Genomic DNA, 23,979 nt, shown 5'->3' on the forward strand with positions numbered 1-23,979 from the left:
CCACAATCGATCGCCCCAAAGAGGTAGGCCCCGCCCACCCATCTGGGGCTCCTGGTTGGATTGTTCCTGGTGATCACGCCGCCACGGTGTGAGGGTGTGACGACCACATTGGCTTTATTAATAGGATAAAAGCCTAATATGCAAAGTGTCCCCTCAGAAGTTCAACCAGGAGACCGGGAGTTCTATCACTCACTATGACGTGTGCTGACCACCAGGGGGTGGCGCAGAATGAAGGAAGGCTCCGGCCAGCAGCTGGCAGCCAGGGAAGGCAGACCCCGGCCGACAGCCGGAAGGCCCCGATCGGCCCTGATTGTCGGCCAGGCCTAGGGACCCTACCGGTGGACCTCTAGTCTTTAGATAAAACTTCACAATTCAAACTTAATTACTATAAAAGTCAATGGAAAACTTCCAGTTCCTTCTAAATGAAGTAGCTTCATTCCTCCCAGGTCCTCCCTCTAAAAATTAAAAAAAAATCCTGGACATACTACAACAAACAAGCATAGTAAGCATCTGAAAGGTAGAAAAAAAAAGAGCACCATACTTCCTAAAGACATCAGGACTTGAGGAATGAAAAAGCAATGAAGTCCGTGCTTTTTAGTGCCGCCCACATTTCCCTAACAGGGTGCTGCTTCAGAAGCCCCCAATCCAGTAGCGTCAGCAGTCAAAGAGAAAAAAATCTCCAAGAAAAGCCTTTCCTCCTAGCCAAAGGACTGGGGAAAGGGTAGCTTACCAACAGAAACCTTTTCGGCAATACCCACCACACTCCAGGCAAACGTCAATGGAAAATCTGCATGCACAAGACACGTGAACTCTCCAGTGTCAGTAAGCAAGGCATGCAGCTAATCTTCATACCCTCTTCCCCTCAGCCAGAGCGAGGAGCAGACAGTGTGAATCCAAGTCCCCTACCCGAGTAGTGTTGGCAGGACAAAATGGGCAGCTGATCTTCTATCCCCCACATGGGGGTGCTCTAGTTCCCCTGCCAGGATAGCACGGATGAGGCTGAGTATGAAGCTGATCTTCCAGGCCCTGCAAAAGCGCCAATACCCCTGCTGGGTTAGTGGCGAGGCTGAAAGAGGAACTGCTCTTTCACACCACACACCCAGTGGGTGCAAGTGGTATTCAGATTCACTCATTTAAGGTAGTGTCAGTAGGCTCAAGGACAAACTAGGCCTCCACCATCACCCAGCAGCAAAAAGACTTAACCAAGTTGTGTGAGGCAGGATTAGTCACTACTACACTTCAACACACACACACACACACACACACACACACACACACACGCCCAGTGTCAGCAGGAGCCAGTGAGGAGCTGAACCCGCATCCCAGCATCAACAAGACTGAACAAGGTGGTGTGAGTTGGAGCCAGTCAGCATTCCACCCTCCCCCATCCCTAATGTCACCAGGGCTGTGGCGAGCTGAACCTCTACACCCACCAGCAGTGAGACTGAACGAAGCCAAGTTAGATGGAAGAGCCCACAATCTGTTTCATCCCTTCTCTGGTGCTGGTGGTGTGCTGAGCTTCCACCACCTGGTACCTGACATCATCTCAGGGCAAGTGGTACCAAGTAGGGCGCTTCTGCTCCATCCTGCAGAAGCAGAGTGTGTGAATTAGCCCTTCACCTCTCCTGCTAGGGAAACTTATCTTACTCCCCCACCTCCAAAGGCAACAAAGTGGTATAAACTGGTACCCAACTTTTGCCAGGAAGATGTGAAAAACGGGGGGGGGGGGGGGGGGGGGCGGTGTCTGTGCTTGAATTCCACTAGTCAAGACAGTATGACTCAGTGCCCTACTTTTGCCAGGGTGGTTGCCAGTGAGAAGCTGAACATACATACCCACCCAGCCCTTGCACTACATCTCATCAAGGAGACTGCTTACTATAAAAAGGAATGAATGGGACCCAGTTTTCATAATGATATCCACATCCAAGGTACAACCAAAATTTACTCACTATACCAAACGCCAGAAAAGTACGAGGTGAATAAGAAAAAACAATCAATATATGCAACATTGAGATGAACCAGGTTTTTGATGAAATAACTGACAAAGACTTTAAAGCAGTCAACAGAAAATGCTTCAACAAGCAATACAACTGTCCTTGAAACAAATGGAAAATATCAGCAAAGTTATTTTAAAAGAACCAAATGGAAATTACAAGACGAAAACTACAATAACCAAAATAAAAATTCCCTGGATGGGCTCAACAGTAGAATGGAAATGATAAGACAATAGATTCCGTGAACAAATCAATGGACTTTAGTCAACCTATATGAGAAAATAGGCAGAAAAACACAAAAGAGCCAAGATTCTTAACAGAGTCCCGAAAGAAGAGTGGGATTTTAAAAAGTACTCAAAGAAATAGTGGTTGAAAAATCCTGAAATTTGACAAAACACATTAACTCAGGGATAGAAAGCTGAGTGACCACCAAACAAAATAACACTAAAGACATCCACACGAAGACACATTGTAATAACTTCTGAAAACTAAAGAGAACGAGAAATTCTTGAAAGCAGCAGAAGGAAAACGGTGCATTACTTATAGAGGAATACCAATTCAAATGACAGCAAATTTCTGATCTGAAACAACAGAGAACAGAAAGTAATAGCAACATTTTTCACATACTGAAGAGAACTATAAACTGTGAATTCTACATATGGCAAAAATACCCTTCAGAAATGATGAGAAATAATGACAATCTCAGAAAAACTTAAGAAAACTTGTTGCTAGCAAAGCTACCTGAAAAAATGGCTTAAAAAGTTCTTTAAACAGAAAGGAAATGAAAGCAGAAGGCTGGGACTTCAGAAAGGATAAAAGAACGCTGGGATAGATAAAATTAAGGGTAAATATAACACACTGTTATAGTAAGCATGAGTTTCATAAATCATATTTGCAGGTTGAAGCAAAATTGATCACACTATCTGATGTGGTGTTCAATATTATGCAGAGAAAATACTTAAAATTGTATTTTCAAAGTAAAGAGGGAAAAAGAATTTAAATGGAAATGAAATTTCTATACTCCACTAGAAGTGGTAAAACATCCATACCAGAAGATGATGGTGATAAATTATATATGAATATTGCAATACCTAGAGCAAATACTAAGAAATCTATAGAAACATACTTAAAACACTACAAATCATCTCGAATCCCAAAAATATATCCAGATAACCCATAGGGAGGTAAAAAACCAAGAAACAGAAGAATGAGAAACAGAGAAAACAAACAAAAAACAAGTAATAAAATAGCAGACTTAAACCCTAACATATCAATAATTACTCTAAATGTAAATACAGTCAAACTTCGTTTCTCGAACATCTCCCATCTCGAACAATTCGGTTCTCAACCAAGTTGTTTACACAAAAAATGTCTTGGTTAAACTTTGGTTCCTAAAACTAACAACCCTTTCAAGCTGATACCTCAGCATGACAAAAAGCGTCTCTCGGGCAACAAACAAAGGAGAGAATGCTTTGTTGCTGGCGAAATCAAAGATTAGCGCAATTTTAAAACATAAAGAGGCCATCAAGAGTGCTATGGTTGCTAAGGGTGTGAAAGAGACAATGATCACAGACAACTGAAGAGGTAGAAAAACTGTTGTTGATTTAGATAAATAAAAAGCAGTTAGCACTACGGAGGCAGTGATACGTGAGCCAGCAAGCAAAGATGCTGCATACTGACCTGAAAGACATCCCTGGACCGAATGCTGAAAGTGAATCGTTTAAGGCTAGTAGGGGGTGGTTTGGTAAACTTAAGAAAATATGTGTTTATTTATAGATTAAACAGTGCATTAGACATATGCTGCATATAAGAAAGGTTAAAATGGAATCATTTTGGTGTATGAAACTGGTTAATTCAATTTACATTATTTCTAATTGGGAAAAATGACTCAATTTTCGAACAAATAACTTCTCACACAGCCTTCCAGAACAAATTAAGTTCAAGAACCGAGGCTCCACTGTAGTCTAAATAACCAATTATAAAAGATTAGAAGAATAGATTTTTAATGACCTAACAATATGCTGTCCACACACAAATAACATCACTTTGAATACAATGACATACGTAGACTGAAAGCCAAAGTATGGAAAAAAATACATATCATTTAAATATTAATTATTTTTAAAAGCAAGAGTGGCTCCATTACTATCAGATAAAGTGGACTTCAGAGCAAGTAAAACTACTAGTAATTAGTAAGACAGAGACATTAGATAATGATCAACCCACCAGAAGATATGACAATACTAAATGTGTACACATTCAAATGATAAAGCCTCACAATACAAGAAGCAAAAACTGATAGAGATAAAAAGAAAATAGACAAATCCACAATGATAGAGACTTGGCAACACCACATTCTTAACAACTGACAGAACTACTACACAGAAAACAGCAAGGCTACAAAAGAACTGTACTGCCGGTGTGGCTCAGTGCTTGAGAGTTGACCCGTAAACCAAGAGGTCACTGGTTCCCTTCCCAGTCAGGACACATGCCAAGGTTTCAGGCTTGATCCCCAGTTGGGGGCGTGCAGGAGGCATCCAATCTCTCTATCCATCTCTCCCTTCCTCTCTCTAAAAATCAATAAAAAACTTTAAAAAAAAAAAGGATACGGAGGAACTGTCAACACAATCAACCAATAGGACCTGATTGGCATGTATACAACACTCCATGGGACAGCAGAATATACATTCTTTTCAAGCACCCATGGAACAGTCACAAAAATAGACCAAAATAGAATAAAAATTATACATGGTAAATTCCCTAGTCATAATGGAATCACGCTAAAAATCAATAATGAAAACAGGAAAATCTCCAAGTACTTAGAAACTGAACAACACACTACAATATTCCATGGATCAAAGAAGAAACTTAAAAATGCACAGAATAGCCCAGCCGCACGGCTCAGTGGTTGAGTGTTGACCTATGAACCAGGAGGTCGCAGTTCAATTCCTGTCAGGGCACATGCCTGAGGGTTGCAGGTTCGATCCCCAGTGGGGGGCATGCAGGAGGCAGCCAATCAATGATTCTCTCTCATCATTGATATTTCTATCTCTCTCTCCCTTCCTTTCTGAAATCAATTAAAAAAAAATTTTTTTAATGGCACAGAACCGAATGAAAATAAAAACACAACATATAAGAATATGTGGGACACAGCCAAAGTAGTGCCGAAAGGTAAACGGATAGCACTAAATTTTTACATCAGAATAAAGGAAAGGTCTCAAATCAATAGTCCAAAAGACATGAACCAACACTTCACCAAAGACACTATACAGGTGGAACATAAGGACATGATAGATGTCCAACATCATTAGCCATTAGAGAAATGCAAATTTAAATCGCAATAAACTATCACTATACACCTATCAGAATATCAAAAACAAAAAATAGTAGTAACACCAAATGCTGGCAAGGATGTGAAACTGGGAACACCTGCAAGAACTGCTGATGGAGAAATGGTAGAGTTGCTCTGGAACAGTTTAGCCGTTTTTTATAAAACTTAATGTATAGCTATCAGCAACTGCACTCTTGGGCATTTATTCCAGAGAAAATGCGTTCACAAAAATACCTGTACACAACTGTGCATAACAGCTTTATACGCAACAGCCAAAAACTAGAAGTAACTCAGTTGTCCCTCTTCAATGCATAAATGGTTAAAGAAACTGTGGTAATTCCATACCACAGAATACTTCTCCACAATAAAAAGGAAAAAAACTACTAATACACACAACAACTCAGATTAATCTCCAGGGAGTTCAGCTCAGTGAAAAAGGGCAATCCCAAAAGGACGCATACTGAATGACCTAATTTACATAAGAGTCCTCAAAATTATAGAAATGGAGAACAGAATTGTGCATGAATAAGTGAGGGGATAAAGAGGTGGATATGGCTATAAAAGGGCAACAAGAGACACTTGTAATGGGAAAATTTTGTATCTTGATTGTATCAATGTCAATATCCTGGTTGTGATATCCTACTACAGTTTTGCAAGATCCTACTCTTGGGAGTAACTGGATAAATGGACACGAGATCTATTATGCCTGACAACTGCATGTGAGTCCACAATTATCTCAAAATAGTAAAAAAAAATTTTAAAGCCAATAGAAAAGAACTTCCATCTTCAGAAATTATTCATGATATCTAATCTGTCATGTGATGTCCACTTCTGTAAGTACAACCAAATTCAAAAAGCCAAAGAAACAGCCAAAAGAAATACATCAGATTAGTCAGGACTCCAGCTTTTCCTTCAGATATTTAGAACCCAGCTAATTCTTTTCATAAAATCATGATTATTTAAGGATTGGATAATATTTACAGATAACTTAACAATAAAAGTTATCCTTTGACGTCTGAACGATGTTTACAACACCCTGGCCAAGTTTGTCAATAAGCAAACTTGAACAACTTCAATGATAAGACCCACTTCATTTTATCTATCCATTTATCATCTCTGAAAACCTATTACAAAAGAAGTTTATCTTTTAGGACTTATACTCTGAATCTACCCTACAAACTCCAAATCTTTAAGTGTTGGCTTATAATGAAAATATAATCATACATACATACACACACAGAGAGCAAAATCCAACAATAAAAAGTTTACATTCAATAGATCAGAAGGTGCCTCAACTAATGCCAAGTGATTCTTCCTACTCTTAAGGGATCTAAGGGTCCTTATTCACCTTTGTTAACACCCAAATGCCCAGTGCCTAATAGTACATATTTATTCAATGTGACACTTATCAACTCACATCTGAGTATTCATTGCCCTGTCATATGAGTTCCTAGCAAACAGGTGATTATACCCATCTTCTAGAATTAGAAATGTCAGATCTGACCTAAGAAATAACAATCCTACCTAACTATAAGACAGAACCAGTTTGAAGAAGTCAAAACACTAACTATTAATAAATTGGCCAACTTTCAAATCAATCTAAGACTAACCGAATGGTTAATCATACTAGAATTACAAAAAGATAACTCTCAGTTCTCTTATGTCCTACATTCATTTGGTTTCTGATCTTGAAGGCTTAAAATCAAAGAAAATTATAATCTAAACCAAGTTCCACTGTGCCCTCTTTCTGAATCAAAATCTAAAATAATTGATTCAATACTAAAAATCCAAATGAACAGCCTCGTAAATTCTGGTGCTGATCACTTTGGAAACTCTTAATTCCCAGACCTTCATCTTAACAAATGGTGAAACTGGGGACAAGAATTATGCAAGTTGACGAAAGCAGGCAGCAGACCCTAAAATTCAGGTCCTTTAGTTTTCTCATCTGTTCTTCCCAATATATCACACAGCCTCCCAAACAAACCAGCCTTCTGAGCACCCAGGCTGAGAAAACACTGAAGCCTATTAACTATGTTAATGGCACATGTGCTTACAGCTATTTTTTCAAGTTAGAGCAGTAAGTTCCCTAGGGATCAGTCCACATTCTCTTCCCCCTAACACCCTTACAACCAATAGAAGAACTTAAGAAAGTATGTGACGTGGTCATAGAAAACCAAAAAACTGTGTGGTAAAATCCATGCCATCTAAGCCTAACCAATCCAGAGGCTCTAAAGCTTTTCTTTCTCCCTAACATATTCCCATCATTAACACCTCTACCCAAGAGTAAGTAAACTAAACTACATAACTGAAAATTATGGAGTCCACAGTTGGATTAAAAAGTACACAGCTATGTTGACCCTCAAACAGTTAATGACCCCCAAAAAAGTAAAGTACTATTGTTCTAGCTCCCCCACCAGCCAATCTATAATGAAAATAAAGATGTTCTGCTATGAAATAAGTTAATAATACACTGCACCCTGTACCGTTTTCAAGGAATCAAGAATGCAAGTTTACCTATTTTACTTTCCTATAATAAAAACCAAGACTAAATCAAGGTGAATGACTCCTGCAAATATAGGATATTACGTAGTATAAACTATGGCTACTTCTATAAACATTCAGGGAGTGAATTAAATTAGTATTCACATAGCCTGATAATTAGTCACATCAGTAAAACCAAAAAATTGGCCAATTTTTCCAACTGATACTTCACAGTATATAAAATTAAACAACTGCTATCTTAGGAAAACACATATGAACATACTTTCAATTAAGACTTTTGCATGTTGAAGAATTTCTACCTTCAATACCATGTATAAAGAGTACTAGAACCGTGGTCGGCAAACTGCGGCTCACGAGCCACATGCGGCTCTTTGGCCCCTTGAGTGTGGCTCTTCCACAAAATACCATGGCCTGGTCGAGTCTATTTTGAAAAAGTGGCGTTAGAAGAAGTTTAAAAAATTTGGCTCTCAAAAGAAATTTCAATCATTGTACTGTTGATATTTGGCTCTGTTGACTAATGAGTTTGCCGACCACTGTACTAGAACATCAAAATAACTTAAAAATCACCAAAACCAATTCCCTCACTAACATCTCACTACCTAAATAACAGAACAACTCTCAAACCCAAGACAATTCAAGATAAAAAGTACTAATATTTTCATGTAGCAAGCAGTAACACCAGCAAAGAATTTTAACAACTTGTATACAGTATAATCTCATTTGTGTTGTTAAAAAAAAAATACAACGGCATATACTTACATATGTGTTGAAATAGGAAGTTAGCCAATAAAGCTTCTATTAGTGACTACCTGAGAATAGGAACTAAATTACTGGGAGTTGGTGTGGGAGGGAGATTTTCTTTTCACTAGACTAGAACATCCTTTATGTAACTTTACAATTTTGTGCTATGCATAAGTACACCATACCTACTCAAAAAAACTTCATGAAGGTATTTAAAAAGTCAAAGATAGGATCATAGCTGCCATTAGGATGTTGGCAATGAGGATAGAGAGAAAAACAGATTTGAGATTTAAGATGCAGAAATTACAAGATATCTTGACTATTAGGACTTGATAAGTTAAGAAAAAGAGGAGTCAAGAATGACTCGCAAGGTTTCTGGCAAGCGTAGTGGTAACTGCCATTTACTACGATAAGGAATGTCAGAGGCAATGATAAATTCAGTTTACATATATCCAGCTTAAGGTGCCTTCAAAATACCCAAAGTAATCAAGTGGTAATCAAGCATACATGCAAGTCGGGAGCAGAGTAAGTAAAGAAGACCTAGAACAAAATCTCCTTGCAAAGACTAAGATGTGATCAGAGAGAGAAAACCAAAGTAGTGAGATGTTATGAAAGCCAAAAAAGACCTTTTCAAAAGATTTCAAATTTGCTTCTATCTCCCCCCTCATTCCTAAACTACAGCCTTAATTTAAACCTAATTGTCTTTTCCAAGATGATAATAACGTGTTGTGTAGTAAACACCGTCCATGCAAGGCCCAATGTCAAGAACTTTTATATACTTTTTCTTAACATAAAATGCAACAGCCTGCCAGAAATCTATTACCACTTTCATTTTACAGATGAGAAAACTGAGCCTCTGAATGATGAAATAATCTGCCCAAGTATCACAAATCTAGTAAATGGCAAAAGCAGAATTCTACTCTAAATTCCATGTGTTGCTACCTATCCATCAATACTTCACAACTAGGTTCCTTTCCCCTCCACTTTATCCTTCTCACTATAGCCACTAATATTCCCATAAAACCTACTTCTGGTCATGTCACTTGCCCTGATTAGAGTTGAATTCAATGACTCCCCAAAACATTCTATGGCCCTGACCAATTTAGCTCAGTGGATAGAGCGTCGACCTGCGGACTGGAGGGTCCCAGGTTCGATTCCGGCCAAGGGCATGTGCCTTGGTTCCGGGCACACCCAATGGGAGGTGTGCAGGAGGCAGCTGACCGATGTTTCTCTCCCATCGATGTTTCTAACTCTCTATCCCTCTCCCTTCCTCTCTGTAAAAAATCAATAAAATATATATATTTTTAAAAACACATTCTATGGCCCACAGTGATGGGGCCTTCTTCACAAGCTGCTCAGTTACCTCCTCTCAAACCCTACACTCTGCCCACACTAAAATAATCACAATTCCTCAAACACCCTTTAACTTCATACCTGCAACTCTGTCCTTTATCCTCTTGCTACACTTCTCATGTTTGATAAGCAAGACAAAACGTTACATCTTTGTGCAGTTCCCCTCACCCACTTCCTCCAGTCAACATTACTTTCCAAATATTGGAAATTGTGTAGTTTAAATTACCCATAATCATAAGTTTTTAAATGTTTTAACTGCTCCATCTTTAAGAGCTCACAGCACATTGCATATGCCGTAATTAGTGTATTTATTGTATCATATGATCATTCAGTCTGTCCATCTCACTCCAGAATACAGTGGCAAAGGCCAGGTCTTACTTGTTGCCCCAGAACTTGACACAGTCCCTCACTCACAGCAGTTCAACAAACGTTTCACAAATCAATCAAGCAAAGCAAGAGCTTTTCTAGTTCTCACTCTGATACTTGAAATTAAAAAAAAAAAAAACTAAAACATGTTTTATTTTGTTTTAAATGTTTTTATTGATTTTACAGAGAAGGGAGAGAGAGATAGAAACATCGATGAGAGAAACATCAACATCAATTGGCTGCCTGTCTTCCATTGTTCTAAATTAAAATAAGTTAGATGTCCTTACATAATACTGTGTTGTTTTTTTGTTTGTTTGTTTGTTTTGTCATTGCTGTTAATCCTCACATGAGGATATTTTTTCCATTGATTTTTAGAGAGTGGAAGGGACGGGGGGGGGGGGGGGGGGGGGGGAGATGACGACATCAACATATCGCAGTGAGAGAGAGAGAGAGCGATTGGTTGCCTCCCATGTGCACTCTGACAGGGCCAGGGATCACAATCTATGTATGTGCTCTTGACAGGGAAGTGAACCCGTGACCCTTTGGTGCTCAGGCTGACGCTCTATCCACTGAACACCACAGGCCAGGGCCATAATACTCTTAACTATAACAAAACCAACCTTCTTCCTGAGAATGAACTTAGTACCGTTTGTTTATTCTAATGCAGACAAAATACAACCACAGACAAAACTACAAGAATACATTCACAACAGAATGACACCAACAGTTTTTAGTAAGGCAGAGAAGCAGAGAAAAGGTAGAATAAAATAGGTAATAATAATAAAAAGCTTGTAGAAGAAAGTGGCAAACAGCCCACAAATTACTGAGAAACCTAAAACTATCTAAATAAGGGATTACTCCCACTCTTCCAGGTTATAATTCTTAATTAGGTCCCAAATGTCAGCCTGGGCCAAATCAGGCCCAAAAGTAAAGTCATCAATCAAATAGATGCTACTAAAGATCAAAATGAAGGAGTACAGTGATAACTAAAATGCAAAGAAATACGATATAATAAAGATACACCTCTACTTCATTCACTCCTATCTCCACTGAAGGACTATCAAGTTCAGAAATATCCCAACTTGACAAGTCCTTTACAGTTATCTGTAACTATATACACATTAGTATAAAATCCGTCTGTAGTCAAACAAAATATAATTATGATGTACTATCAGTGTACTTATTGCATGATTTTTTTAAGTAATACATGTCTATAGTTTAAAAAAAAAAACAAGCAGCACAGAAATCTATGAAGTATAAAGTTTGAAATCTCCTCCCCTCCTCCTCACTGGAAAGGGCATTGTACTCCAAGATGCCCATTATTTACTTCTTGAGTATCCTTCCAAAACTGTCGAGAATTTAAATTGACTCATGAACACTCAATTCAAGAATCCCTAGAACCCATAACAAAAATAAATATTACTATAAAATGAGATCAGAGAGGGACAGAACACATAGCACATCATCCTGTGAATATCTAAAAGCTAAAATCTAGCTTTAAACCATGTTTTCCTAAAAAAAAAAAAAAAAAATTCCTACTAATATCGAAATCAAGAAACATCACCTCCAAAAAACACAATCAAGAAACAATCCTCACCCTATCACTAAGAGCCAATTTAGAGTAGAACTTGAAAACTCAACTTACAACTTAAAACTGCCCAAAGAGTAAACTAAAAGAATAAACTAATTAACAGAAAATGGATCCACCTCTAGCATTACCCATCCAGGGAAAGATGGGGTCCAAATCACAGGAGTCCCCAGGCAAGAGGAACTAGCAATTGGGTTTTTGTCTCTGCTGGGTGTGGTGTTCAAAGTGCATAATTTGTTAAAACAATATACCTGGATAAATGGAACAGGCTGTTTGTAAATTAAGCCAGCCCAGAAACCATTCTGCAGTATCTCACAAATGTGAACACCCCCCATTTAACTCACAAGTGTATTGTAAAAATTTAATGAAATAATTTAGTTTTAAATGTCTGACACAGAACATGTTACATGATCTAAATTCTTATTAAATGTTTTAAGGGGAGAAAAATACATCAGAATACAGTGGGTCTCAAGTGCTTTAGTTCATTTTAGCCTAGCCGCTACCAGTTCACTTTTAAAGTCAATTCTAAAATTCTAATCATCTAATTCTAGTTAACTTTTGAAATTGCCACATCAGGAATATACAGTCCAGGAATAGTTAAATCTAAAAATGAGAGACTCTAGGATATGAGCCAGAATGGCACTCTGCAAATGCAATGCTTCTTTTACCTTTATCTCAGGCAGCCCTGGAATATAGTAGGTAGCATATGGGGTGTTAGAAGTTTTCATCAGGGAAATAAATGATGTTCAAGTTATTGAGGCTTGGCAGAAATAATGTAAAGGCACCTCCACCTTTGCAGTAACAGGGTCTAAGAATCAACAAACCGAGGGATCCTAAAACTCTCCCGAGTGCACGTGTAGTCGAGGAGTCCCATTCAGCCCTGTGTTCCACCAGTGCCGTGGTCGGCAAACTGCGGCTCGTGAGCCACATGCGGCTCTTTGACCCCTTGAGTGTGGCTCTTCCACAAAATACCACGGCCTGGGCAAGTCTATTTTGAAGTGGCGTTAGAAGAAGTTTAAAAAATTTGGCTCTCAAAAGAAATTTCAATTGCTGTACTGTTGATATTTGGCTCTGTTGACTAATGAGTTTGCCGACCACTGCACCAGTGCTTTTGTACATGCTTGCTAATCATGTTTTTATGAGTGGCAAAAAAAAAAGTCCTTCTAACTGGTAACTTGTTAAGTTGACCTTTTCATCAACTTTCAGGATACTTCATCACTGATACTTCTGTCACTGATGTTCCTATGTTTGTCATCCTTATACTTATCACACCCTTCCTAGGGAACTGTGTTTTCAATGCAGATGAGGAATATCTGTGTTGCCTTCATATTCCCTGCATACAAGACCTGCACTTAGTGTACATTCTAATATTTGTTGCTCTAATTTATACTGTCAACAAATTACAAGCCAATATGGAAAACTGATACAATTATATGTGCAGCTTCGGTCTGAGTACAGAAGACTGTCAATTATGCATTCATTAAATAAACTCCATTAATTAACTAGTCTACAAATAAATACATGTGGGCCTTAAATAACATAACCACCATTTCAATTCGTAGACAATCTGGTGGGTGTTTTTGTAACATAAATTAGCTCTCTGGATACCACATTTCAAAAATATTATAAATAATGCAGTGTTATCAGTCATTAACATCAGTTTCAAAGAGCTCAAGGCATTACAATGAGGGTCAAAGTAAACTTACAAAAAACCTTTTCAAACCTGCAAAATAATACTGGTACTATATAAATAAAAACTAAATGTTACGTAATCGAGTCAAAAAAAGATTTTTTACCCTGTAGCTAGCCAAGCACTCAACTTTCATATTGGTTTAGAGTCACTCCACTTAACCACCTAAGTCACAAAAACTCATCTCTCAGGCAGTTTTTCTGAACAACTTAAAATATCTAGAGGTGACAGTCAAATGTTCCCTAATCATTTCAATTTGTAATTAATTCTACAGAAAGAACTATCCAGAGAAAAAGAAAGCCAGAACTTAAAAAAGTATCTCTGTGTGTGTGTGTGTGTGTGTGTGTGTGTGTGTGTGTGTTTATACTAGAGGCCCAGTGCACAGATTCATGCACATTGAAAGTAAATTAATTAGAAGGTGGCGGGAGGGGTAGGACTGGACGAGAGGGGCCGGACACAACCTGGAGCCAACCTCCCCGGTCCCTCCCCTGCCAGGGCTTCAAAGGGTGTCTGTGGAGTGAGTGGGTCCCTCGGCCTGGCCTGCAGGGATTGGGACAAAACCAGCTCTCCAACATCCCCCAGGGGGTCCTGGAGTGTGAGAGGGCACTCTGCAAAGTTGCTGTTGCTCGGCAGCTCCTCTGTTGAGCGTCTGCCCCCTGGTGGTCATTGCATATCATACCTACCGGCCGACTGGCCGGTCGCTTAGGCTTTTATATATAGATTCGTTCCTGCAGCTCTAATTTGTGTGCCCAGATATGCAAACATTTTCTGTAATCTCTTATTACCAGGGATGTATCAAAATTTTAGCAAATGTGTACTAACTGCATGAGACTCTGTCCAGGTAAACAACTATGATTATAACTGCTTAGAAGACAACTTTCCAAACTAGGAAATACTTTTTAAAACTCATCAAATTAAAGACCTAACTTTCAAACACAAAGCATGACATTCTGTTGTTACTTTCATAACCCAAACACTAACTTTCTTTAGCACTGGAAATAAATATATCCCTTTAAATTCCAGTAATCAAAAAAACACAAATAAAGAATAATTTTAAACATCAATAACCCAAATATTATAATTTTTTAAAAGCCACCTCTAGAACTGACCTAATAATTTCCCATATCATTTACATGCAAATATAAAAATAACTTCAAAATGGACTATGTATTTTATTTATTTATTTTATAAAATATATTTTTTAATGATTTTTTAAAGAGAGGAAGGGAGAGGGATATAAAGTCAGAGACATCGATCAGCTGCCTCCTGCACACCCCCTACTGGAGATGTGCCCACAACCAAAGTACATGCCCCTGACTGGAATCGAACCCGGGACCCTTCAGTCCACAGGCCGACACTCTATCCACTGAGCCAAACCAGCCAGGGCTGAACAACTATGTATTTTAGCAATAGTTCCCTGACACACATAATATTCCCCAGCCCTGATGGGTGAAAACGGTGAAGGGTTAAGAAATAAAAATTGCCAGTTATAAAAATAGTCACGGAGATGTAAATTACAGCATAAAGAATAGAGTTATTAGTATTTAATAACTATATATGGTGACAGATGAGTAATAGACTTATCAAAGTGCTCACTTCATAAGATTTTTAAATGTCTAATCACTATGTTGTACACCTGAAACTAATACAATATTGTGTTGTCAAATGTAAGTGAAAAATAAATTTTTAAAAATTTTTAATTATAGTAAAATAAAGCCATAATGGCATTTAAAAATATTCCCCAGGCATTTAGCATATTATTACCATAAGTATGCTCTATACTATTACCATATTTATTCTCTTACTATATTTATGCTATGTATTACTCGATGTTATTTATACTTTAACTCAAACCCTTATCCAACAGAAAACAAGATTAACCCAGTTTTCAAATAATACTTAAAAAATTATCATAGTTAATTTGTTAAATATTTCCATTCTTAAATACTTTTGAGTAACTCCACTGCAATGTAAAAAAGAATTTGAATCTTGAATTACTATATTACCAAAAGATTAATGGTCAGCATTAGTTTAAAGAGCAAAGTGGTCAGAATCATGTTGTATTTCAAGAACTCTGATTAAGCAACCACTCACTGTTTATAATCTTTTAAAAATACTTTTAAAATATTAGTACAAAAATAATATGCTGTATTACTAACTTATTTTTTAACCCAAAATCCTAAGCAGTATATATAAAATGGCAAATGTAAAATAAAAAATTCTTACAATCAATGACTCTAATATAAACGAATCTTGCAAAATATTCAGAGACTAAGAAAAATCAGCAGTTTGGATAAAGTATCATCACATCTAGAAAAGGAACACACAAATTCAGGGGCAAATAAGAGACACTTACTTATTAAAGGTTTTAAACTTTCCAAAGCTCTTAAGTCAAGCATTATCTTTTTTTTAAACCTACAAATTTGAATTTAAAAACTTGAAAGATGATCCAATAATATACATAGGAATAAGAATTTTTTAAAACAAGTAGTAATAGCTAAGTTTCTGTCAGAAAGAAAAAACAGTTATACAAGGTGCAGACTAAATTTGTCTGGGGAGGGAGGTAATGACAAAAATCCTAGCTAAAAAGAGAATTGTGGGAGTTATTCAATTCCATTATTTGACCTCGGCTAAGTAGCCTGAACCTACCCTGACAAAGAAAAGCCAACTCTTGTTTTTAATACTTCCAGAGAATAAAAATTCTGAAACCAACATAGTTCAACATGCCACAAAAACAAAACAAAACAAAACAAAAAAACTGTTTCTCAGGACTGTTCAAAAGATGGACGAAACTAAATAATTCAACACTTCCTATAGGACTCCAGCTCATTCAGTCTATTCAGAATCCAACTCAAACACATGCTGCAAAGGTTATATAATGTCAGGCTTTACATTACACATTTCACTGGTGTATTCAAGCTCACACAGAAGCTGCAAGCACAGACTCGAGAATGTTTTATTTTAATACTAAGGCTAATGAATCTTGACCAAAATAGGTAGGACCTCACAAGCACTGCGTCTGAACTAATGAATATTTTTTTCTTTAGCTCAACAAAATACGTCGTAGTTCGTCAAATTACCCAGTATTTTATGAAGCCTTCGTTCTTCCCCAAAAGATAATGAAGCTTTGCAAGTTTCTCATTTTTAAGATGTCCCTGTATTCGAACACCAAGGAAGTAACACACACATTCACAAAAAATATTAGAAAATGTTCAGTTCTTTAAAACTTAAATTCAATAGTGCATAATAACTTCAAGGTTCAATATTACAATCTGAAATCCAATGTTATGCACCATCCATCTAAATGTGAGCATTCTGAGACACGAAATCTTCAACTAGCATTTTACACATCAGCCACATAAAACATCAGATCCATTTATTTCTTCATTACTGTAACCAAAAGCAACCGATTTGGCCAAACTTTTCCAAATGAATTACCTTTGCAAACAATTATTGCAACCCTCTATTAGACCGGCATTCTTCACTCCAAAATAAAACAACGCTCCTTAAATTTAAATTACTGTTTAATCTTTTGGAGTGACAACTTCGACAGTTAGCCAAGTATTTTTAAATAAAATATTTTCAATACTCAGATTGAAAAAAATTGTCCAAGGCTTAAATCACTGATGCTTAAAATCATTTCAGAGCTAGTCAGTATTCATTTTTCCAGCGATAATGAAGCCAATTAATACCTACACAGTCAGTTTAATTCAAGTTATCTGTATGGGTCAAAGGAACTGGACTTACTGAAAAGGATTATTTCTATTTAGCTTTCCGATCACTGTGACCGAAACCCTGTATATGTAGTTACTTTGAAACAAAAACAAAAGCATAATTACAGATCAAAGCAATCAGTGACTCTCCTGAACCAAACTACAGACAAAAATTCAGGACAACTAAATAACATTTAAAAAAAAAAAAACCCTCAAGAATAAAACGCTAGGCTTTAGTCATTTCCAACTTTCTTGTCCATTGCAACAATAAAGCTAAGTGTCAAATGCAAAGCCACGGGTTTCAGCTGGGAAACGAAATGTTTAATGGCAACCCCTCTCTCGCACGCTCCCAAGTTTCACGGTCCCGATTAGGAAGAAAGAACACAGATATCATTTCCATCAGGCTTTGCTCAGGAGAGACAAACTGATGCGGGCAGATGCGGGCAGATGCGGGCTCCACAGCCTTTGTTCGGTAGCTTAGGGAAGGTTCACGAAATGTGCTACAGGTTGATAAGCATTTCCCAGGCTTATGAATGTTGCCTCCAAGCTGGAGAAAGGTGCAAGAATTCTACATGCAAATCACCCTGGATCGTTTGTATGGAAGATCGCCGGGCTACACACTCCGAAAGAGAGGCCTATTCGTCGCTACTATTTATTTCCATGTTTACCTCGCCTCCCTCCCCTAAACCACCCCCCCCCCCTTCACTTTCTCCTCCCACCCTGTCCCGCCATCTTGGGCCGATAGGAGCAGCCATTACTTAACTAAATGACAGTGCCAACAACTTTGCACACAAATAAACAGAAGCTGCACCCCGAACTCTTCCCGCCCCCCCCCTTCCTCCGACCTCCCCTGTCAGACACACAGGAAACCAGGTTCCGGGAAGAAAACACGTTCCGGGAGAACCGCAGGATTTCGAGAGCAGAAAGGGCCAAAAAGTAAACAAGTCACCTAACTTCAGGTGGAACACAGAGCAATCGAGATGCATGTCAGCGGCCCCGTGCGAACTCCTCGCCGCCCCGAACTACGTGCAACTTCCCCCTTCTGGAAGCGGGGCGACCAGCAAGCCCAGAGCCCCTGCTGGCCGGCGGATACCCCGAAACAGCCCACCTGCAGGGAAGGAGTAAAAACCAGGGAGGCGAGGAGGTGGGAAATCGGGGGGAACGGGCACGCATTCGCGATCCCTGGACCCTTAGCGGACCCCTCGGGGACCGGCGGTCTGAGCCCCGCAAAAGCTGGAGGAGCGGCAGTTCTGCCGACCCGCTCCGGCTCGGCCCCGAAGCGCGACGCTCTCCGCTCCTCCAGCTCCAAGCGGAGGGCGATTTCGCCGGGGAGCCGGCGAGGTATCCGGGGAGCGGAGGCAGGAAACAGTTTGCCCGGAAGCCCCTCGGCCCTCGCTCGCCGCACAATGAGCGCCGGCCCGGCCCGGCCCGGCCCCGGGGCGAGCGGGGCGAGCGGGGCGCCGGCCCCCGAGAGCGGCTCCGCGCTCCGGCCCGCGGCTGCCTTACCTTGCCCAGCAGGGCCTTCGTCCTGGCGCCATCTTCATGAAACCTCACGAACCCGAACAGGCGGCTGCGGGAGAGACACACGCGCCTCGTTAAGAGCTCCGGGAGAGCCAGCGACCCGCCCCGGCCCGAGCCCGAGGCCCCGCCGGCGGCCACCGCACGGAGAGCGCCCAGCCGAGGTGCCCGCCCCGCCGCCGCCAGAGGCGAGCCGCGCTCCGGCCGCCCCGGAGAGCGGCGCCGGCCCGTCCGGGGCCGACCCGGCGGCTGACCGCGGCCCGTACCTGTCCAGTCCGCCGAGCGCCTCCCTCTCCTCGGCTGTCAGGCTGGGGGACGCCTCCTCGCTCTCGCCGCTCGCTTTTCCCGCCGCCATTTTCTTTTCCTCATCACCGAAAGCGGCGGCGGCGGCGGCGGCGGCGGCGGTAGCGAGCGACACTCCGCAGGATTTCATGGAAACGCGGCGAATTCCCAACTCCAACGCCGACACCCCCCCGGGCCGGGGCCCGCAACGACGCCCCCAATATCCGCGCGGGACCGGCACACCAACTTTATCGCCGCCTCCTCCTCCGCCGCGGGCGGCAGCGACGAGAAATCCCAACGCGGCGGCGGCGAAGGCGGCGGCGGCAGGGGCTGCGGAGCCCCCGGGTCGGCGGCAGCAGCGGCGGCTCGGCTGTGGGGTCACATCGCGGGAGCGGGCGAGGGGCAGCCACGGGCGAGGACGGCGGGAGCGGCCGGAGCGCACGGGGCTGGGGGCACGGGAGGGATTTGTTGGAGACACAAACTTCCCCGGCACCAGCACAAAGTTGTTGTAATTGTGTCACACAGCGAACCCCACGCCGCCGTCGTGACCCCCCCTCCTTGCCCGGCCAGGACCGCCAATCGCGTGGGCCCGCTCGCCTCACGTGACCTTTGTTGACGCACGTCAGCCGCGGCTCCACTCAACTTGCTAGCGGCCCGAGCCCCGCCCGCCGAGGCCGCCGTCGACGGGGAGCGGGACGCACGACCGTCCTGGCTTCTGATTGGCTCCTGGGCCCGTCTGTCAGGGGGAAGGGCTGGCCGCCGGAGGGAGCAGCTGTTAGGTTGTGCTCGTTAAATACACTGGGGCAGAGAATGGAGGGTCTGGGCCGTGTCACCTCGGGAGCGGCGGCGGGCTCCAGAGGGGACCTGGGGGGCGAGGGGGGTGAGCGGCGGGGAAGGGCGAGGTCCGGCACCGCCCGCGGAGGGCGCGAGCCTGGAGCCGGGACGCCTTGGATCGCCTTTACCCGGGAGCTCGGGGATGGGCCCAGCCCGCGGCTCCAGCAGCCCCGCGCGCCGTGAGTCCCGGGTCCCCCAGGGTCTGGTAAGGGTCCCGGAGCGCGGCCCCTGACCTTCGCCCTCCGCAGAAGGCATCCACTTCGGGCCCCGCTGGAAATCATGGCCTCCGCGAGGAGCGGCTGCGGGGCTCCTGCCCGCGGCTCGGGTGCCGCCCTGGGCCAGGCCCACGCTCTCGGCCCCGCTACTCTCACTCGCGCCGAAAGTGAAGGGGGAAAGGCTTCCTGACCCCCGGCCGGAGGGAATGAAGGGTCACCCCCCAGACCACGGTCCCCCACCGCCGAAGGGCTGTTGGCGGCACTCTGGGGGCCCGATTTGCTTGCTACCTGCGTTTGGTCTGTAGTTCGTTCCGGTGTTGGAAGAAAAAGCAATGCCGAGAACTTGTTCAGCGGGACCTCCAGAATGTGGCTTTCTGTTGCTGGGAGTTCAGTGGGGCCTGCAGGGAAGAGTTGGGGCTACTGGTGGACGGGCCTGAGGGAAAACAGAATTAAGATCCTCATCATAGTTTGCAACCCAGAAAAGCCTTTGCCATCACCCCAACATGCCTTAGACAACAGCACCACTTTTCTTGTTCTGACCGTGTCTCCGATACAAATGAAAATTCACTACTAGTCCGGCTTTCAGTCCATAGTGTAATCAGGAGAAAAAGCAAACATGCCTTCCATCCATTACTCTTTGCAAGACATTTAATAAGATCTGTCTCATGTAATAGATCTGTACCCGGGCACGCCTCTTGTCTTCAGGGAAAGGAACATATTAATTAGTGGGCATGAATTTATCAACACGGACTCATAAATTTCAGTAATATAACCCATACAGAATATATCTTTAACTTAGATTTCAAAATAAAAGGAAGACAATTCAATGCTGACTCAGTTATCCTCGCAGTATTCAGTGAGAAGCTATGGAAATCCCAACTGACTTTTGCACACGGACACAGTTTTAAATTGTTCCCCAGTGACTAGTAACTAGACTAACAAACTGTAGTTTTATATGGATTATATTTCATGTTTAATTACTTTCTCTGAAACACCTCTTCCATTCTTTATGGTATTCCATTTTATTTGAATGAGTATAGAGGGCTGAGTGTCTTCTACAGCTAAATTAACACATGCATTGTTAATTTGTCACAAATAATGACCTTCAAAGCCGGGGAGATTTTGACAGCACTCTCTCCCCTCACCACACACACACACACACACACACACACACACTCACACACACAGACTTGCACAACCAGAGGTACAAATTCTGCCATTGAGCAAGTTACTTCCCTCTAAGGCAGAACAACTAGATATCCGTCCTCCATCATGAAGTATGAGACAATCTTTATATAGTAACAAGTCCTAGCACTGTAATTTCTTAGATATCAAATACTTTATACCCCAGCCAGCATGGCTCAGTGGTTGAGCATCAACCTGTGAACCAGGAGGTCACAGTTCGATTCCCGGTCAGGGCATATGCAGGGTTGCGGGCTCAATCCCCAGTGTGGGGTGTGCAGAAGGAAGCCAATCCATGATTCTCTCTCATTGATGTTTCTCTCTCCCTCTCTGAAATCAATAAAGATACATATTTTTAAAAGTTTATTATCTATCAAATAAATGCACTTAAGTAGGTATGAAGGTTTAGGTCCTCACTGGAGAGAGAAATGGGATAAATGATTTTATAATTATTTCTATGAAAAGTGAATCTGAAAACCCATATAAGTAGGCAGAGTGGTTGAATCAAAGGATTGTGGGTTGTGGAATCATACAGGTCTAAGTTCGAATCCTAACTCTACCACTTGAGAGCTGAGTGATTTTCAACAAGTTAGTCTACTTTGAGCTGCAGTTCCCTCATCTGTTAAAAAGAAAATATACCCAAAGTAAACTTATTTAAAAAAAAGAAAGAAAGAAAATATACCCACTTGACAGCACTATTTTGAAGATTAAATGCTATACGGTAAGGAAAGTGCCAGACATATAATGCATTCAAAAACCTTAAGAAAAGAGGAAGGTTGGAGTTTTTAAAATCTTAGCTTTCTCGTTCTGGCATATAAATGTATCAATCACCACTCTACCAATCACTTCCTCTATCTCTCCCCAACCGCTGCATGAGCCCAACACTTAGGTGGTCCTAATCTACTTTTTATGGGGGGGCATATAACCCAACATTGTTACATCTCTCCATTATTGTAAAATTAAACCTTTTATCACCTAGTACTGATTCTTGTTTCATAATTCTAACTTAATGCACTAGGAACTGGGGAGAGCCATTTGAATTTACCAAGTTGATTAGTATATGCACTGATAAATCAATATTTTAAAATTATATAAAAATTTGTATCATGCTGAGTGGTATGGATTAATTAGTGCAGGGACTAATTAGTACATAATTTGTAACCCTATTCTGTTAATACTTATGTAAGTACCATCAATATCAGAGAAGCAGCCCATTCAATTACTGGAAAATAAATTTAACTTCCTTTTAAACAACTAAATACTTAACCTGAAGCATGTAGGAATATGTGGTTCATTTATAATGTTCGTGCCACATAAACCTATACAGATCATAAAAGTCACATAATAGAGTCATGATTTATCTAGTCTTATTGTTAGGTCTGATCAAGTAATTGAATCGGTGACCCTAACACTTACCCTTTTATATGAGGATCAAAAATAAGTTTTAAAAAGTGCACTAGCTCTTCCCATACTTACCAGTGTCTTCAAGATTGTCCAGTTGATGTCCAAACACATTGATGTTAAAATAAATATAGGGTAAGGGTTAGTGGGGAGACCGCCAAATACAGCAAATACAGATTTTCCATTATTACAAACACTTCCGTTGTCCAAATAGTTTTGGGACTTAGGAAGAAGCCAACACACACCCACACCCACCTGGAGCCTGGACTTCCACCCTCACCAGGCTACATGTAATGAGGCACTTCAAATCCCCACCGCACCACCACCATACTGGGGAGCCTGGGCTTCTACCTCCACCAGTGATGAGGCGTCACTCCCCCTTCTTGCTGAGTTGGCCTCAGAGGAGGCCTAGTGGAGAGTCAGGACATTCATTGCTGCCCAGCGGTAACCAGGCCACCACTTGGTGTGGGAACAATGTGGGGAGCAGTAATGAGGCACTCCTACACCTCCCAGCCAGGGTGGTATCCATGGAGGCCTGAACCCATCCACACCCAGCAGTAACAAGGAGACCCTCGCCCTCCACCCGGGTCAGCCGAGGATGGGTGGGGAACCTGGGCTTCCACCTAGCAGTAACAAAGCAATGCTTTCCCTCTCCCCATCAGTGATGTCAGAAAGGGCTGGAACACAAGGCTTAGATAAGATCCAGGGTCTCATAACATAATCCCCAAAATGTCCAGATCTCAATAAAAAAATCACTCATACCAAGAATCAGAATAATCACAAATTGATTTAGAAAAGACAACAGATGCAAACACTAAGGTGAATCAGATGTTCAAATTATCTGTCAAGGATAATTTAAAGCAGTCATTATAAAAGTGTTTTCCATGAGCGATTATAAACCCATTTGAAACTAATGAAAACCTAGAAAGTCTCAGCAGAGAAATAGGAAGTTTCAGAAAATAATCCATATACAAAGAAGAACCAAGTGGAAATTTTAGAACTAAAAAATACTAGTACAATATTCAAAATTAAAAACTCAGTGTCTGGGCTCAACATCAGAATGGAAGGAATAGAGGAAAGAATCAGTGAACTTCCACACAGAACAATAGAATGTACCCAATCTGAACAGAAAATAAATAAGATAATGAACAGAGCCTCGGGGATCTGTGTGACTATAACAAAAGATATAACACTTGTGTTATCAGGGTTGCAGAAGGAAAGGGCCCAAAAAGTATGCAAAGAAGTAATGGCTGAAAATGTCCCAAACTC

At 41.3% G+C, this 23,979-nt stretch overlaps 1 protein-coding gene across 5 annotated transcripts in view; it reads right to left on the reverse strand.

Annotated features, from left to right (window-relative positions):
- KDM6A (lysine demethylase 6A) overlaps positions 1-19,605 on the reverse strand; it is a 156,289-nt gene extending 136,684 nt beyond the window's left edge. For all 5 annotated transcript variants that reach the window (XM_079764909.1, XM_079764907.1, XM_079764910.1 and 2 more), the window contains exons 1-2: positions 19,063-19,605; positions 18,785-18,848 (exon numbers count right to left, since the gene is read on the reverse strand). In XM_079764909.1, coding sequence (XP_079621035.1) covers positions 18,785-18,848; positions 19,063-19,229 — 231 coding nt within the window. In that variant the 5' untranslated portion in view covers positions 19,230-19,605. The remainder of the gene's footprint in view (positions 1-18,784; positions 18,849-19,062) is intronic.
- Positions 19,606-23,979: the final 4,374 nt, after the last annotated feature.

The sequence above is a fragment of the Cnephaeus nilssonii genome, assembly GCF_951640355.1.
Source record: "Cnephaeus nilssonii genome assembly, chromosome: X".
Lineage (NCBI taxonomy): Eukaryota > Metazoa > Chordata > Mammalia > Chiroptera > Vespertilionidae > Cnephaeus > Cnephaeus nilssonii.